The sequence below is a fragment of the Colobus angolensis genome, unplaced genomic scaffold, assembly GCF_000951035.1.
Source record: "Colobus angolensis palliatus isolate OR3802 unplaced genomic scaffold, Cang.pa_1.0 Scaffold15, whole genome shotgun sequence".
NCBI lineage: Eukaryota > Metazoa > Chordata > Mammalia > Primates > Cercopithecidae > Colobus > Colobus angolensis.
Genome location: NW_012114599.1, coordinates 7,028,739 through 7,047,238, shown reverse-complemented (window position 1 = coordinate 7,047,238; position 18,500 = coordinate 7,028,739). Strand labels below are relative to the sequence as shown.

Genomic DNA, 18,500 nt, shown 5'->3' with positions numbered 1-18,500 from the left:
AAACATTTGCCTACACACTTGTATAAGGTACTTAAAACTACTTACTTTGTAAACAAATATATTCCTGTTGAGAGGACAGAGTGGGTTTTGCTCAGCTTGTTCTTGTTCTCCGTGAAAAAAGATGGTCATGTATATGAAACAGCAGCTTTTAATAGAAAATAATTTAAAAGTGTCTCTCTTAATACATCAGAAATTGCATAATTAAGCTTGACTTTTGCTTTCGTGAAGTCTAACCAAAAAACTTCATCAAAAACAATTGTCTAGGTCAGGCGCTGTGGCTCATGCCTTGTAATCCCAACACTTTGGGAGGCCAAGGTGGGTGGATCACTGGAGACCAGGAGTTCAAGGCCAGTCTGGCCAACATGGCGAAACCCCATCTCTACTAAAAATACAAAAATTAGCTGGCTGGGCGTGGTGGCTCATGCCTGTAATCCCAGCACTTTGGGAGGCCAAGGTGGGTGGATCACCTGAGGTCAGGAGTTTGAGACAGGCCTGGCCAACGTTGTGAAATCCCGTCTCTGTTAAAAATAAAAAAGTTAGCTGGGTGTGCTTGGAGGTGCTTGTAATCCCAGCTACTCGGGAGGCTGACACAGGAGAGTCTCTGGAACCTGGGAGGTGGAGGTTGCAGTGAGCCAAGATCACGCCACTGCACTCAGACTGGGCGACAAGAACGAAACTCCATCCCAAAAAAAAAAAATTAGCAGACCATGGTGGCATGCTCCTGTAATCCCAGCTACTCGGGAGGCTAAGGCGTGAGAATCACTTGAGCCTGGGAGGCAGAGGTTGCAGTGAGCTGAGATCATGACACATGACACTGTACTCCAGCCTGGGCGACAGAGCCAGACTCTGTCTCAAAAAATAAAAAAGCCCAACACTATACACAGTGTGTGGTATTGTTACTAGTTTCTCATGGTCTTCTGTCACGTTAGCTTCTCTAATCGAACCTGATCTTCTGCCATTACCATTCTAACCTAGAAGGGCTGCCCAGTGTCTCAGCATAAGTGCTTTAGGAAGGGGAGATCAGAGACTATTTCAAATTTTTTAACAACTTATTTGTTCTCGGGATGATATATCTCATGCAATGTAACTTTTTGAAATGAAGGACTTTTTTTTTTTCCATAGGTTTGTAGATAACTGATCTTAGGGTCGTACCATTAGGCCTCAAAACTGTCATAAAGACCAACTAGTCTAGTTGTTTTTATGCCACAAAACCCCAGGGTTCTTGGAAATACAACTTCATTTTTGTTTTGGAATTTAGTTCACAAAAGTGGGTTCATTGTTCTCCAAAGAATAAAGTGAGTAAGTCGGTTATGTAGACCAGTTATCCTCCATCCACTTTTATAGAAGAGAAAAATCACTGAACTTCCCTTCCCTCCCTAAAAAGTGTAATACATGTTTTAATCACATAGATGTTCCATTATGTGTGAGTGTCTCACTATCCTTTCCTCTGTCATACAACCATCAGAAGTAACTATTGTCATAAATTTTGTGTGTATCATTCCCTTGGTTTTTCAGTAGTTTTTTCCTAAACATTGTATTTACTTTTGTATGTTTTTGAACTTTATGTAAATTTCACCTGACTTGCTTTTTACATTCATCATGTTCCTGAAATTCAAAATGATATTGCGCATCGCCATAGTTTATTTTTACTATTCTGGTATTCTGTTGATTGTTAATATCACAATTTATTTACCTGTTTTACAATTGATAGATATTTAGGCTGTTTCCAGTTTGTTTTTATGATGAGCTATGCTGCTGTGAGCATTCTTGGACATGTCTTTTGGTGTATGTATATCTGCAGGAGTTTCTCTAGAACAGAGACTGGGAGACTGCCTGAGAGGCCATCTGTTTTATAAATGAAGTTTTATTGGAACATAGCCACACCCATTCATATGCATTTTTATAGCTGTTTTTGTGTTACAAAGGCACATCTGAGTAGTTTCCTGCACAGACTGTGTGGTCTGCAAAGCCTAAAGTATTTAACTATTTTCCCCTTTACAGTAAAGTTTGTTGACTGCTACTTTAGGTTAGGGTAACAGTGAAATTGCTGGGTCATAGGATGTGTGTGTCTTCAGTTTTACTAGATGTTGCCAAGGTTTTTTCCCCCCTAAAGTCATTGAAACAGGTCACTTTCTACCAGTAATGTTTGAAAGTTTGTATCCCTCCATATCTTTGGGAACACTGGATGTTGTCATACTTTACATTTTTGGCCAGTCTGGTACACATAAGATAGTATTTTGGATGGTTTCAGTTTGTCTTTCCAAGATTATTAATGAAGTGCTTGAGCCTCTTTTTTTGTTTGTTGGCCATTTATGTTTCCTTTTCTGTGAGGTGTTTAGAAAGACTGGCAAAAGCTTTGACGAACTATGGAATTATTTGTAGTCTCAACCTCCTTGGTCTCATGTCATCCTCCCATGTCAGCCTCCTAAGTAGCTAGGACTACAGGTGTGTGCCACCATCTCAACCTCCTTGGTCTCATGTCATCCTTCCATGTCAGCCTCCTAAGTAGCTAGGACTACAGGTGTGTGCCACCATCTCAACCTCCTTGGTCTCATGTCATCCTTCCATGTCAGCCTCCTAAGTAGCTAGGACTACAGGTGTGTGCCACCATGCCTGGCTAATTTTTGTATTTTTTTTTTAGAGTCGGGGATGCCATGTTGCCCAGGCTGGTCTCAAACTCCTGAGCTCAAGCAGTCCTCCTCCCTCGGCCTCCCAAAGTGCTTGGATTACGGGTGTGAGCTACCATGTTCAGTTTGGATACAAATTTTTATCATTTATATGTGTTACAGCCATCTTTTCCATGTTTATAGATTACTTTCTCTATTATGTCTTTTGGAGACCAAACATCTGAATTCTGTTGTAGTTAAGTATCAATATTTTATGGTTAGTTCTTTTTGTATCTTTTTTAGAACCTTCCTGTTTGTAGGATATGAAGACATTTGCAGTTATTTTCTAAAGATTTTATAATTTTGCTTTTAATTCTTTAATCTTCTCAGATCTTATTTTTGTGTGTGATAGAGATATGGGCTTTAATATATGGTTCACCCTTGAATAACATGGAGGCTTGCGGTGCCAACTCCTCCCCCTCAGTCGAAAATCCCCATATACTTTTGGTTCCCCAAAAATCTGACTACTGATAGCCTACTGTTGACCAGAAGCCTTACTGGTAACAAGAAGTTGATTAACACATATTTTGTGTATTACATATATTATATGCTGTACTCTTATAATAAAGTAAGCTAGATAAAGAAAATGTTATTAAGAAAATCATAAGGAAAATTCATGTACTGTTCATTAAATGGAAATGGATCATCATAAGGCCTCCCTGCTCGTCATCCCAACTATTCAACATGAATTGAGTAGGTTGAGGAGGAAGAAGAAGAGGAGAGGTTGGCTTGCATTTTCCTGTTGAGTACTTAAGTATGAATACATTTTAAAAAGTGATTACTTATTGGTAGTATATAAGTTCAGAGTCAGGAATGATGGTTATGCCAAACAACAACCAGTTGTCCACGTGGGTGTCTGAGATAGTGACACCTTTGCTTTCTGATAGTTCAGTATACACTTTATTTCATGCACAAAATTATTTTTTAAATATTGTTTAAGATTACCTTCAGGACATGTGTATAAGATGTAAGTGAAACATAAATGAATTTTGTGGTTAGAGTTGGATCCCCTCCACAAGATATCTCATTATATATATGCAGATATTCCAAAATCTGAAAAATTTGAGGTCTGAAACACTTCTGGTCCCAAGCAATTCAGATAAGGGATACTCAACCTATAATACATTTTTAAAATAGAAGAGGTCCTCATGTTAGAGACTTCTCATATAAACAGTTAAAAAGCTTAGTTATTCAGTATCCCGTAATGTAGGAAATTAGACTGGAAAGGGAGCATTGCTGTGGATAGGCATAGCTAATCCTAACTGCAAAGAGGTAAGGAGAAAAGTAGAAAGATTAGAAAACCGAAGATGTGGTCTGGTGCAGTGGCTCATGCCTGTAATCCCAGCACTTTGGGAGGCTGAGCAGGGAGGATTGCTTGAGGGTGGGAATTCAAGACCAGCTTGGGCAGCATACTGAGACCCTATCTCTACAAAAAAGAGAATCGAAAATGTAATTTTATTGTATTTGTATTTATTTATTTATTTTAGCAATAGGGTCTTACTCTTTTGCCCAGGCTGGAGTGCAGTGATGGTTATAGCTCACTGCAGCCTTGAACTGGGCTCAGACAATTCTACTGCCTCAGCCCCTCAACTACAAGCATATGCCACCACACCTGGATAACTTTTAAAAAATTGTTATTTATTTATTTTAAAGACAGGGTCTTGCTCTATCATACAGACTGGAGTGCAGTGGCACAATCTTGGCTTACTGCAGCCGGGACCTCTTAGGCTCAAGTGATCCTACTGCCTTAGGACTGGGACTATAGGCATGTGCTGCCACCCCCTGGCTAATTTGTTTTGTAGAGACAGGGTCACCCTAGGTTGCTCAGGCTGGTCTTGAACTCCTTGGCTCATGCAATCCTCCTGCCTCAGCCTCTCAAAGTGCTGAATTACAGGCCTGAGCCATGGTTCTCAGTTATTTAATTAGAAATATAATAGCCTCTAGGGTATCATTTCACCACAGTGCTTGCAGCATAGTAATTAATATTCTAAATGAAGACTGAGTCACCAAGAAGTGGTTACATTATGATTGTATGCCCCCACTAAGAAAACAAGACAGTAAGTATTCTGTTTTAGAAAGATATAAAATCAATAAAATCCAAAGATACTAGAATGTGTAGGCATGTCTCATTCTGATATGATGATACGATACTGGATTGCCAACTTTTGGATATTTATAATAAAACACAATATACTTATCTCTGCAAAGGTGACATGTTTCTCAACAGTTCAGAAAATATGATTCAGTGTAATAAAAGCATAATGAATAGCTATAATTGTATACTTTAAACTGTAATATTTTAAACTTTAAAATATAAAGTTTACGAGTCACATATAAATTTCCTTGTGCTTCTAAAAAGAGACTGACTCATGCCAGTAAATAGATTAGACTGATAGTAAGAGGTTTGTGGATCTCCATTTTCTCTTCATTCTTTACTTTTTCCTTAACGAGTTCAAAAATGCTTGAGAATTCATTTGTGTTTCATATTTCAACCTTGAAAGCCGGAAACTATTTTGAGAAGGAGCAAAAATTAAAAAAAAAAAAAAAAGGGACAATTACCAAAAATTTTTTAAAGGGAGAGGGATACCGTTTTTAGCTTATACTCCTACTCTATAAAAAAGGTAGGGGTGTATAAGAAAAATGATCTACTTGGATCAAGAAAAGGGAATGTTAATAGCCCTCAGAAAATATATTCATTTACCGAACAGTTATATCCCTTAGTTTATTGTGAATGAGAATGGTGGTATCTTAGAGATTGGGAGGGAAGAAAAGTAAGAGCAAAGTTTTCAAAATGGAAAGAACAAGAGCAGTGGATTATGTAGAGTCATCAGAGGAAGGAACTCTGACTCCAATTTGCTATGTGACCATGGGTAACTCACCTGATGTCTCAGGTCTTAGTTTACTTATTTATAAAATGATGAGAGGGGTTGTTGGACTTTAAGATAGTGTCTGTTCTTGTTTTAGTAATCTGTGACAGAAATGTAAGTTATTTGCATTCTGCTTTGTATGTTCCTTTTAACATTGGAACACTGTAACTGGAGGAAACTTGTTTTAAGAAGTTAAACTTCAGAAGCAGTGCATTTTACCTTAAAGGACGTAAATTAATACACATTTTTATTGTGAAATTTGAATAATACGAGAATACATACACTGAAAAGAAAAAATTTATCTTTATTCCCACTTTTCTAATCTCACCTTCCTAGTCAGAGGTAACCCAGTTACCAGTTTGATGTGTGTACTTCACAACTTCTTTCTGTGTACATTATATATACATATGTGTGTATACGTTTTTTGTGTTAATTTTTAAAAGTGTGTTTTGGTGTGTGTCTATAAATTATTCAATACATACTGTTTTGCAGTTTGCTTATTCCACTTAAGTCCTCTTGTAGAACTTTCAAATTTTTAGCTTATGCTCCTATCTGTTATTTTAAATTATTGCATGATATTCTATGGTATGGATATATCATAGCTTATTTAACCTCATCCTTAGACTTTAGGTCATTTCTAATTTTGTGGCAATAACAAACAGTGCAGTAAAGAACATCGCTATAGGATAATAACTTACTGAAACCATCCTATATGGCCATGCTGTGCATTATTTCGTCTAATCATCCAAAGCCTGAGGTAAGCACCCAGTTCGCATGAGTAAATTACATATGAAGAAAGCAGTCACAGAGTTGGTAAATAGCAAACAGATGGCCGGGCACCGTGGCTCACACCTGTAATCCCAGCACTTTGGGAGGCAAAGGTGGGCAGATCCCTTGAGGTCAGGAGTTTGAGACCAGACTGACCAACATGGCAAAACCCCATATCTACAAAAATAATAATAATAATAATAAAATTTAGCTGGGTGTGGTGACACGCACCTCTGTAATCTCCCAGCTATTCCCAACCTCAGCTAATTGAGGCTGAGGCAGGACAGTCTCTTGAACCCAGGAGGCGGAGGTTACAGTGAGATTACACCACTGCAATCCAGCCTAGTCGACAGAGAGAGTCTCGAAAAAAAGAAAAAAGAAAACAGATAGATGTATTTAGTCAGTGTAATACCAGAGTTCATACGCTGTTCTACCACGCTTTTATTGGATTCTCAAAGAAATTCATGCCCCTGAAAGGGTTAAGAGCCAGGATTTTAGACAGGAAGGAATTAGAGCTTTGAGGAACTCTGGTGAACAACTACTATGCTCCGTTACATTGCGATTGCTTGTTGCCTTGGCTATAGTGACCCTGTAATTGATCATGCAAGCCAGGGAACTTGAGAGTGAAAGAGGGGACATTATGATAATATTTATACTGAGACAGGAGACATACTTGTTCTGGAGAAAGAAACTGAGACACTTGAACATCTTAATCCTAACATGGGCCATCATCACCTTTCACATGGGTTACTACAATAGCCTCCTGTCTGTTCTTGCATTTACTCTTACCCTGTTCCAATCTATTCTCACGCAGCAACCAAAATGATCTTCCTGAAACAAAAAACTGATTAAATCACTCAATAGTTTTGAAGCCCCTTGCGTGGCTTTGTGAAAGGATGTATTTGTTTGCTCCTCATGTGATTATTGTTAGGATGCAGCGTGGAATAAAATAAAGGGCACTTAAGTTGAGAGTCAAAAGACTTGTCTTTGAGTCTCAGATATCTAGATTAGTTTAGTGACCTTGAGCAAGTTACTTAGTTTCTTGAGCTATTTCCTCCAATATATAATATAGATAGTGTGTGTAGCGGGGTGTGGGCTGAGGTAATAAATATGAAAGGCACAATGTAAATGTGGGACATTGTTAATAGTTAACTTTGTACGTGTTATGTCCTTTGAAAAATTGTCCTTGTGTCTATCAGTGTTATGCCCTTTGAAAAATTGTTCTTGTGTCTTACAGTGTCTATCAGAGTTTGATAGGAATTTTACAAGCTGAACCACCTTTCTTGTCACTATCCGAGTTTCACACAACTTAAAAACCTTAGTCATTTTTTTAAAAATCAAAGTTTGTAAAAGTTTGCTGAAAGTAAAAGATACCAAGTTGGTACTAAAACCTAGCACCCTAACCTTGGCATTATAGTCTGGTGATCTACTAGCTCAGCTGCCCTCCCAGAATAATTAAGCAGGTTGTATGTTTACCAAAATCATATAAGCATTTTATTTGTGGTTATAATATGAAGGTATTATAGCTCATCTTTCATGAATTGAGAACAATTTAGAAAAACATATCCATATAGTTTACTGACTTAATCACGGCCTTTGGTTTACAAATAATGGCTTGCAAAAAGTGAATTTATTAGGTTACATAATTAGCTGGGAGGAATATTGGAGTAGCTCTCAGAATTGAAGGGCCAGGGCTTCAGAGACTAGAACTGGAACACAAGGTAGTTAGAACCACCTTTAGTTTTGACAGTCCTAGGCTGACATCTTTGTAGCTGGAGAACAAAGGAGAATGGGCTATAACTCTATCTCTGGGAAATTCAAGAGGGCTTCATTTGGCCTAGCCTATATCTCATGACTACTACTCCTGTGGTAGTATTAGATTGAGCCATATTAACTACCTCCCTCCCTCCCTTCCTTCCTTTCTGCCTCCATTCCTTCCTGCCTCCCTCCCTTTCTCCTTCTTTCCTTTCCTCCCTCCCTCCCTTCCCTTTTTTCTTTTCTTTTCATTTTTTCTCTTTTCTTTTCTCCTTTCTATTTTCTTTTCTTTCTGACAGGGTCTTCCTCTTGTCACCCAGGTTTAAGTGCAGTGGCGTGATTAAAGCTCACTGCATCCTTGACTTACTTGACTAGGTTTAAGTGATCTTCCCACTTCACTTTCCCGAGTAGCTGGGACTACAAACACGGCCACCATGCCCAGCTAATTTTTTCTGTTTTGGTAGACATGGATTTTCACGGTGTTGCCCAGGCTGGTCTTGAACTCCTGCGCTCAAGCAGTCCGCCCACCTTGGCTTCCCTAAGTGCTAGGATTACAGTCGTGAGCTGCCGTGCCCAGCTGAAATTTCTAATAGTAATATTTATACAACTGAAAAGGCCATTTTATATGGTTCAGTCTCATAGTATGGGGGGCAGAGGGGAAAGTGAGGCATCATAGATTGACAGCCCTACTAGGAGCAAGAAATATGGTGGAGTTTCACAAAAGACAAGAGTGGCTATTCTTTCTGTCAGAAGAAGAATAGGAAAGCATTCTGAGTAGAAAGAACAGTGACTGTAGTCTAACATACTTACAAAGAATATAGATAAGCTAGAATTCAGCTAGACCACTGTGGACGTGAAAAATACTTAAAATATAAAAATTTCTAAGGCGAGAGACTGAATTGTTCTTATTCCTTAAGTATCTCAGAGTTGGACACATCTGCCTTTAAGTAACAAATGTGCTCAAAGCTTTCAAATTCTAACTTGTGCTTTGTACATATCCTAGGCGCACCCTCCTTATAACAATCCTATTTAAAGATGAAGAAATTAATGCTCAAAGAACTAAAATAACTTGCCCAAGATTATGTAACTAGTTAATATGGAATCAAAATTTGAAGTCTAAATTAAAGATGAAACCCAGTTTTCTTTCAATATCAGTACTTCTCAAAGATAAGATTGTCAGTGAAATACTGGTAAAGACAGAAGAGAGTACATATGTATGCATGGGAGGTCTGGTGGTGTATATGATATGAAATATGAATATTGTTTACTGTTCCATCATGTAATGGTGATAGCTTTGGTTTTTAAATGTTGTGGTGGTGATTTTAACTCAAACTTTGAATTAAATTAAGTTCCATAGCATACTATCTCAGTATGAGAAAAAAACAATACATTCTGCGTTATTGTCTGAATGAGTGAAACAGTCATTTAGATAATCTCAGTCTGGTCCAAACAACTCTTACATTAGAAACTAAAACGTCCCCTCAGTGTAAGCCAAGGGTGTTTTTAACAATTAGTTATTTCCCTGAATTTTCCTGCTTATACTGAATGAACCAATACCGATTAATGTTTCTTTTTTCTTTTCTTTTTTTTTTTGAGACGGGGTCTTGCTCTTTTGCCAGGCTGGAGTAGAGTGGCATGATATCGGCTCACTGCAGCCTCTGCCTCCCGGTTTCAAGCGATTCTCCTCCCTCAGCCTCCTGAGTAGCTGGGACTACAGGCTCATGCCACCATGCTCGGCTAATTTTTTGTGTTTTAGTAGAGACGGGGTTTCACTTTGTTGGCCCAGATGGTCTCGATCCCCTGACCTCGTAATCTGCCCGCCTCAGCCTCCCAAAGTGCTGGGATTACAGGTGTGAGCCACTGCACCCAGCCAGCAATTGATGTTTCTATATGTTTGGATTCTGATTGACCCAACAAATACAGTAGTATAAAGTTACATAACTTTGCAAGTCCTTTGTAATTGCTGTGGTATAGCTAAGCCTTATTTGAATAGTCTTGCTCTTGTTGCTGTTACATAACCTAAGGCAAATATTAAGTATATACTTCATAAAAACCTTTTTTTAAGAGAGGTTGTGGTGTTAGGTGGAGAGGAGCAGCGAAAAGTCTTTTGTAAATTACATAGCAATACTGACTTCTGTGGGGTGTGGGAAAGTATAATAGTACAGTAAAGAGTAAAGTAGTAAAGAATGCTTCCTCATCGTTGTTGGTTAAAGTGATAGACTCCATATCTGATACATGAAACCAAACAGAAGTGATTTATATGCCTTTTCTGTTTTCATAGAGAATTATGATAATAATGTTGTAATTAAGAAAGGTTGGATAGTTTGCTGTCTTGCAAGTTTCCTGATGTCTACAAAATGATGTATTTAGGGAGCATTTTCGTGAGAAAACCAATTAAGATGATGTTATAAAAATAGGGGGAATTTGACCTTGGGGAAGATTTTCACCATTTTAATTATTTGTCAAATTTATTAACTTATATTATTTTAAATTAAGATAGCTATGAAAATCTTTACGGAAGGTTCATATGTGTCAACATGATGGGATGTTATGGGTTTTTTGTTTTGAAATTTTTTCATCTTTTTTTTTTCTTTCTTTCTTTTTTTTTTTTGAGACAGTCTTGTTCTGTCGCCCAGACTAGAGTGCAGTGGCGCAATCTGGGCTCACTGCAACCTCTGCCTCCGGGGTTCACGTGATTCTCGTGCCTCAGCCTCCCGCATAGCTGGAATTACAGAAGTGCACCATCATGCCTGGCTAATTTTTTGTATTGTTAGTAGAGACGGGGTTTCACCATGTTGGCCAGGCTGGTCTCCAACTCCTGACCTCAAGTGATCTGCCCGCCTTGGCCCCTCAAAGTGCTGGAATTGCAGGCACGAGCCACTTCACCTAGCCAGAGTTCTTCTCATCTTTTGTAAGTCTTATCTGGGATCGTTTTTCTTATCAAAAATTATTTCTCAAGCAGTTTACTTTGATAATATTCCATATTTTATTTTATAGATGATAGTATTTCTGCTGCAAGTACTTCTGATGTTCAAGATCGCCTGTCAGCTCTTGAGTCACGAGTTCAGCAACAAGAAGACGAAATCACTGTGCTAAAGGCAGCTTTGGCTGATGTTTTGAGGCGTCTTGCAATCTCTGAAGATCATGTGGCCTCAGTGAAAAAATCAGTCTCAAGTAAAGGTAATTGTATTGTAACGTTAAGAAGAGTCTTGCTTTTTGCAGTATTTTCTTTGAAAGTTGAAGTTGAAAATACAAAACTAGTTTCTTATGTTGATTACTTGTGATTATAGTTTGTTTTCCATTTCCTTTTTTTAATTCCCAAAAAGTTGTGAAAGTTTATTCTTTATTATTTAAAATAAAGAATTTTTGCATAATCCACTGATTATACTTACAGGTTTTTTATGTTACAGTATTTGTGTTAAGTTAGTGTCTTCTAACTAGTTGATAAGTTTACTGAGGGCAGGAGCTGAATCATTATTTTGTGTCTCATTTCATATTGAACCTAACTGGTAGGCACTCATGTGTTTTTAAAATTAATTCTGTTGTCAATACAGAAACATAATTAAAATCATTATAGTTTAAATGGCCTTATTCTGAACCCTCTCTGGTAGTCAGCAGAATCCTGAAAAAATTAATTTAAGCTTTGACGCTTACTAGCCCAGTATAATGGGACTTTTAACTTTTCAGTATTGGGAGTTTTCAGGGTTGAGAGAAACAGTCATCAAGACCCTGTTGCTCTGAGTTTGGAGCAGATGTAGTGTACCTTTTGCCTTCCTTCAACCACCAAGAAAGAATTTATCATTCTTTCACGTGAATCAAGTATTTGAACATATCATTTGATGTCTCTTGCTGATTTATTGGTAGAGTAGATGGGGATAGGCATTATTATGCCCATTTTGGTCTTGGGAAAAGTGAGAACATTTATTGGCTTGCCTTCCTACTTCAATAAGTCCATGTAAATTATTAACCTAGGGAAGAGTTTTATATAACTCCCAAATTCTAGCCGAATAGGAGATAGTGCAGTCAGCCAACCAGCAAATGAGAAGCAGATTTAGAAGAAAGATTGTGAATTCAGTTTCTGAATGTTGTTTGGGGTGTGTATGGTATGTAGAGATACATATTGGTAGCTGAATTACATATGGATCTAGTGCTCATGTTAGTCTTGGCTAGCAACAAGAATTTGGGAATGTTCCTCTTATGGATGATAGTTGAAGCCATAGAGGATGTAAAATGAGAAGACAGTTCGGGATAGTTCCATTGGGAGCTCCAACATTTCAGCATAGCACAAAAAGTGATGCGCATTGCCAGCTGCTACAGAGATATCAAATAAAACAAAGACTGAGAGATGACCTTTGGACTTGGCATTTACAGCAGTATTAGAAACCTCTCCAAAAGCAATTTTAGTGGTGTAATAGAACTGCAAGTCAAATACCAGTATTTTGAGAAGCAGCAATTTAGGAGAATTATAGAATTGAGAGCAACAAATATAGCCGCTCTCAAAAAATTCACCTGAGTGAAGGAAGGTGGTAATAGCCAGGAGAGGATGCTATGTTGAAGGCCAGTTTTAATTACTTTTTAAAATTTGTTAAAAATACTTGATAGACTTGAGTGCGAAGATAGGTTGAGGACAAAAAGGCAGCAGAAAGGAAGACCAATATGGAGAAATGAAGTGGTAATTGATGAGGCAAGTATCCTGAGAATTTGAGAAGGGATCTTAGAGCAGGTAAGAAACTATTAGTCTTAAACGGAAGAGTACTACTTCTAAGATAGAATGAACAGATACAACTGAGTGAAGGTTGATACATATTCACAGTTGTCAGGGTTGGAAGTTTTAGTCCTTATCACTGTCTCCTGAGAACTACAACTTCTAGACCTGATAACTGTGAATATACATTGAGACACTGATAACCTTTAGGCACAAAAATAGGTCCTCAGTGGTAGGAAAAAAAGGGAATACATGTTTGGAGTGGTTAAAGCGGAGAATAGAAGACCGTAGACTTTTGAAAGAGATGCTGAAAGACCCTGAGGGTATGGAGACGGGAAACTTATTGTGGAGGAAAGGTGAGTATCATTCTGCCCAGTTTTGTGATTCCCACTCTTTTTTTTCCCTCTCAGCCTCATGTACTCTGGGTCTATATGTACTTACAGTGGAGAGTCAGGTGGAAGATAGGATCGATCTTTTTCATTAGTGATAGTAAGATAAATATGTCAATGACAAAGGGTAAGGGACCTGAGGGTTTGGCAAAAGACTTGATAGAAACCACTTTGACTGACTGTGTTAAACTATGCTTGCTTGATTTATTTACTTATTTAGAGACCCAACTTTGAGGACCACCAAGATCAAGCCAGAAAAAAGTTTTGTTTGGTTATAAATTGATTTTTATAGGGGGATTTTGGAATTTTGGAGTAGAATAAGGAGCTAGATCAGTTAATGTATATGGGCTTTATAGGGAATATAAGCTTTGTGTAGAGAGGGAAGAACAAGTTTCCTATATATAATATACAGACTCAGAACCCGAGGGTACATATAAGTATTTTAAAACCTATAATAGAAAATGGTAATGATGTTTGATTGCTATTCACATTTTTAAAAGCTTATTTTAAGTAGTTTATATTTAGGTTTTTTTTTTTACTTTTTTAAGAGACACAGTCTTACTCTGTCACCCAGGCTCACTGTAACCTCAAACTCCTGGGCACAAGTGATCCTCCTTCCTCAGCCTCTGGAGTAGCTAGGACTGCAGGTGTACACCACCACACCCTGCTAAAATCTTTTCTCTTTTAGTACAGGTGGAATCTCGCTATGTTGCCCATGCTGGTCACAAATTCCCGGGCTCAAGTAATCTACCTTGGTCTCCAAAGTCTTTTTAATATGCGGAAACAACAGTACGTTGTAATTTTATGTAAATTGAGAAAAATTTTAAAGATATTTTCTCTCATATTGTATCTACTAAGGTATTTCAGTAAAGAAAATTCTGAAATACTTTAAAGAAATTTAAAAATTGCTTTTTTTCCAGCGTATACACAAATATTTTATATGACACGAGTTTTTTAACACCTACTTCTCAATGTTATGAAATATAAATACAGTTAACTAGCTATAATTCCTATTCCCCAGGAACTTACTTTTTGTAAGTTGTCCTTTCTGGTCCTTTTCTAATTATCCTTAGTCATAATTCCTGTGTCTCTAAAGTGAGTCTAGGATCAGTTTTGTTAATGGCTCTCTAGTGAAGGATTACCTACTTCTGGAGCCACAGAACCATCTCTGTGGAACTTTTTCTTTTCACATAACACTAACTCTTAATTCTTTTTAATAACCTTATTAATTAGAGAGTTTTTTTTTCCAATTGATTTTAAAATTATACTTCGTAATTAACTGACTGCTATTTTATAATATGCTAAGGTGGTTCACTCTTTGAGTTACTCTGTTGCCTGGGACACAAGCAAGTCTATGAAATGGATTGATGGGGGTATTGATTAATAATTTGAGAAAATAATTATTTCATAGATGAGAATAATTTGTGTTAATAATTATATTTCCCTTTAATGGAAAAATATGTCCAACTAATTATGTTTCCAATATTGATGTTAAGACATTGAGAGAAATACATATGTAAAGTTTCATAATGTTATTGGCAACTCTGGACAACTTTATCTTGGAGTTTATATATAGCATATCGTTGAAAGCAATTGGAATTTAAGTGACTCTCCACTATTGACATTTGTGTGCAGCCTAAAATAGATCATCTCAGTTTTGATATTAAATAAGATTAATAAATTAGTGGTAAGAAAATTTGGAATAAACATTTTAAGCAAAGTATTTTCAAATAAGTGAAGTTTTTCATAACATTAAAAATGAAATTATCTTGTAGGGATTTGTATTTTTTCTTTAATTAAAAAGTAAAGTCATTTTTTATATTATAGACAGTTTTATATGTGTTTTTTTTTTTTTTAGCCACTTGTGAAATTAGAATTTATAGTGTTGAGTATCACATAAATTATTGACAGGAAAATGATCATTATCATCTTAAGGTGTTTACATTTTCTAGAGGATTTTTTTTTAGAGGTCAAATTAAATTCATGTGGATAAATAGGATAGAACCCTTTTATGAAGCTGTGGTTCAAAGGACAGGTCAACTTCCCTATTACTGAAGACAGCTGTTGTATGATTTTGCTAGATGGTGGTGATATGGGAAGGATATAAGTTGTCATCAGATATGACCAAAAGTAAATGTTAATGATGTGTGTGCTAGGGCTTAATGAAATTCTGCTATGTTGCTTCATAGTAGTATTGCCATTCAGTAAATACCAAAATCAGAAACACACCTAACCTTTAAATATATTTCATTGTCTTAGTTTATTGTCTCCAGTGTGCCAGCAGTATTTAAAGCTAAGACCCATTTTTTTCTTGAGTAAATTATGCAGGGTACTTGACTGAGGTAGAAAATTTTCCCATGAGTTTTTAAGGTGGCCAGTCACTTAAATTTTTCATATACCTTCTCCTCTGTCAGAGAATTCTTTCCTTTTGACGGCATATGTTCGTAATATATGCACCAGTTGCAGCTGAATCCTTGCCAAAAGAAAAAAAAATTACCTGTACTTCGGAGCAAAAGGGAAGGCCCAGAGAACACTGGAAGTTTTAGCTGCCAAGAAGACAAATTATGTCCCAGCTGGTGCCTGGGAAACTCATTAGGACTTCTTGAGGTGACCAAATGAATGTAATTTGAGAACACAGCCCAGTGGCATTATGTGAAGACAAGCTGTTTAGTACACAATGATATAGAAGTTAAAAAGTTAAATTTATCTGAAGGTGACAGTCAGTCATTTAAATCAAGAAACTGCTGGTTAAGCCAAAGTACAAAGCATTATAATTGCCACTTGAGAAATGAAAGAACCCAAAGGCAAAATTGAAATGTAGGGGTAAGTTCTCCAATAGAAACATTGCTAATTATGTAAAATGTGGGATACTGTAAAGGCACAGATCTGTATCTTTCAGCTCCTGGCCCAAATAACATTTGGGAGGATTCAGGGATTATCATAGGTTTCCTGTAAATGTTGTTGATAAGGACGCTACATCCATCAGTTTAGGAAGGTATGAATTGCCTTGGTGGGACCCTTACACTAAAATGACTGGTAACTGTGGAAGGGGATGAGGGAGTGTCTCGTTATTTTGTGTGTAGAAGTATAGTCATGCATCACTTAACAGGGAAACGTTCTGAGAAATGCATCATTGGGCAATTTTTTCCTTGTTTGAGCATTATAGCGTGTACTTACACAAACCTAGGTGATATAGTGTAGTATGCGTCTAAGCTGTATGGCATAGCCCAGTGGTCCCCAACTTTTTTGGCACCAGGGACTGGTTTCATGGAAGACCATTTTTCTGCAGACTGGGGTGGGTGGGGGGAGGTGTTGGGATCATTCAAGCATGTTACATTTGTTGTTCTATTCTTATTACATAGTAATATATAATGAAATAATTATACAACTCACCATAACGTAGAATCGGTGAGAGTCCTGAGTTTGTTTTCCTACAGCTAGATGGTCCCATCTTGGGGTGATGGGAGACAGTGGTAGATCATCAGGCATTAGATTCTCATAGGAGCATGCAACCTAGATCCCTCACATGCACGGTTCACAATAGGATTTACTTTCCTATGAGAATCCAATACTGCCTCTGATCTGACAGGAGGCTGAGCTCAGGTGGTAATGCAAGTGATAACCAGCAGCTGTAAATACAGATGAAGCTTCACTCGCTGACTTCTCACCTCCTGCTGTCTGGCCTGGTTTCTAACAGGCCACGAAGGTACCAGTCTGTGGCCCAGGGGTTGGGGACCCCTGGTATAGTCTATTGCTCCTAGGTTATGTAGGCAGCTGTAACACAACGGTAAGTATATGTATATCTAACAAACCTAAACATAGAAAAGATACAGTAAAAATACGGTATTCGAATCTTCTTGGACCACTGTTGTATATGCAGTTCATCGTGGAACAAGACATCATTATGCAGTGCATGACTGTATATTGGCAGGTATTGCCTCAGACCAGGTAGCAATTACCGTTTGCAGAGTACCATTTCTATATGAGAGTCAAATGCTTCTTTTTCATTTCCCCTCAAAATATACTCTTAAGTAGTGGCCACAAGTTGAAAGGCCTAAGGGTACATCTTCCTGTGAAATAAGAGGAAGGCAGAAGTATACAGATAAAATTCCAAATGGAGAAGATAGAATTTGAGTATCACATAAATTATTGACAGGAAAATGATCATTATCATCTTAAAGTGTTTACATTTTCTAGACGATTTTTCTTTAGAGGTCAAATTAAATTCCTATGGATAAATAGGGTGGAACCCTTTTATGAAGCTGTGGTACATGTAGTCTTCAGTCTTCTCAAAGAATAAAGCAAGTATAATCAGCCAATTGAGAAAAGTGACAAAGAGCTTAAAAATGAGGAGTGGAAGAAGTATACAGTTAGAGCCATGAGGCATGTGATAGAGAATTCGAGATAAATAAAAGATTTGAAATATCAACTAGACTATCTCTGCCCTTCTTCTGATCAAAACTGTAGCCATCTTAAAGGCCTCAGAAATTATTTTCTGAAAATGATCTATTTTTTGTCACGTTTTGGAATTGTTTTAAATTTTTATTTGTACATCTCTTTTGGCATGTATATTCGTTGCTCCCACTAGATCATACACTATTTGAAAGAGGTCACTAACATAATCATCCCAAGGCTAGCTGAGAAACAATACATTGTTTGTAAATTGAATGCCAGAAGAAGTTAGTTATAGAAACAGGAAGTTGTGATAAAATTACAGTTTTAGAGAGACAGGTTGGGATAGATGCAAGAATAAGAAGATAATACGTACCAGAGTAGCAAGAAGGATTTCAGATTTTGAGCTTTGAAATATGCAGCAGTTCTTAGTGATAACTTTACTCTGTTAGTCTACAGTACACCGAAATTTATTTGTATTTAGGAACTTTCAGGCTAAGATGTCGGTAAGGTCATCTACTCGAGTCCGTCATTAAGGGGTGTAAACTATAGTGATTAGCATTCTCATGTGATGATCAAGTATAAAAGTTTTTATTGACCTTCATCCTGGCGTTATGATGGTTTCCACCGTGATTCTTAAAACTTCCTTCACTTTTTCGTTCACGCTATCTAGCTCTTGGTCCCCACCATCTTATTCTCAGACTACTGCCCTGAAATCAGTTCTTCACATGGCTACCAGAGGGTATTCTCTAAAATGTAAATTGAACTCTCTTTTTCAGCTTAAAACCCTTTAGTGATTCTTTATTCTCTGTAGATAAAGTTTGCATCATCTGAATGCTACTTACCTCTTCTCTCTGAACTATCCCCTCTTTCATTCTACATCCTGGCCACATCAAGGAGCTTTTTGTCTCCCCACCACCAACCACTCAATGCCACAAATACATACACTCACTTTGCT

The 18,500-nt window shown here is 37.4% G+C and overlaps 1 protein-coding gene across 2 annotated transcripts in view; it reads left to right on the top strand.

Annotated features, from left to right (window-relative positions):
- The window catches only part of EML4 (echinoderm microtubule associated protein like 4), a 170,621-nt gene that overhangs the window by 73,450 nt on the left and 78,671 nt on the right, over nt 1-18,500 (top strand). For both annotated transcript variants that reach the window (XM_011935921.1, XM_011935923.1), the window contains exon 2: nt 11,054-11,236. In XM_011935921.1, the coding sequence (XP_011791311.1) occupies nt 11,054-11,236 (183 nt within the window). The remainder of the gene's footprint in view (nt 1-11,053; nt 11,237-18,500) is intronic.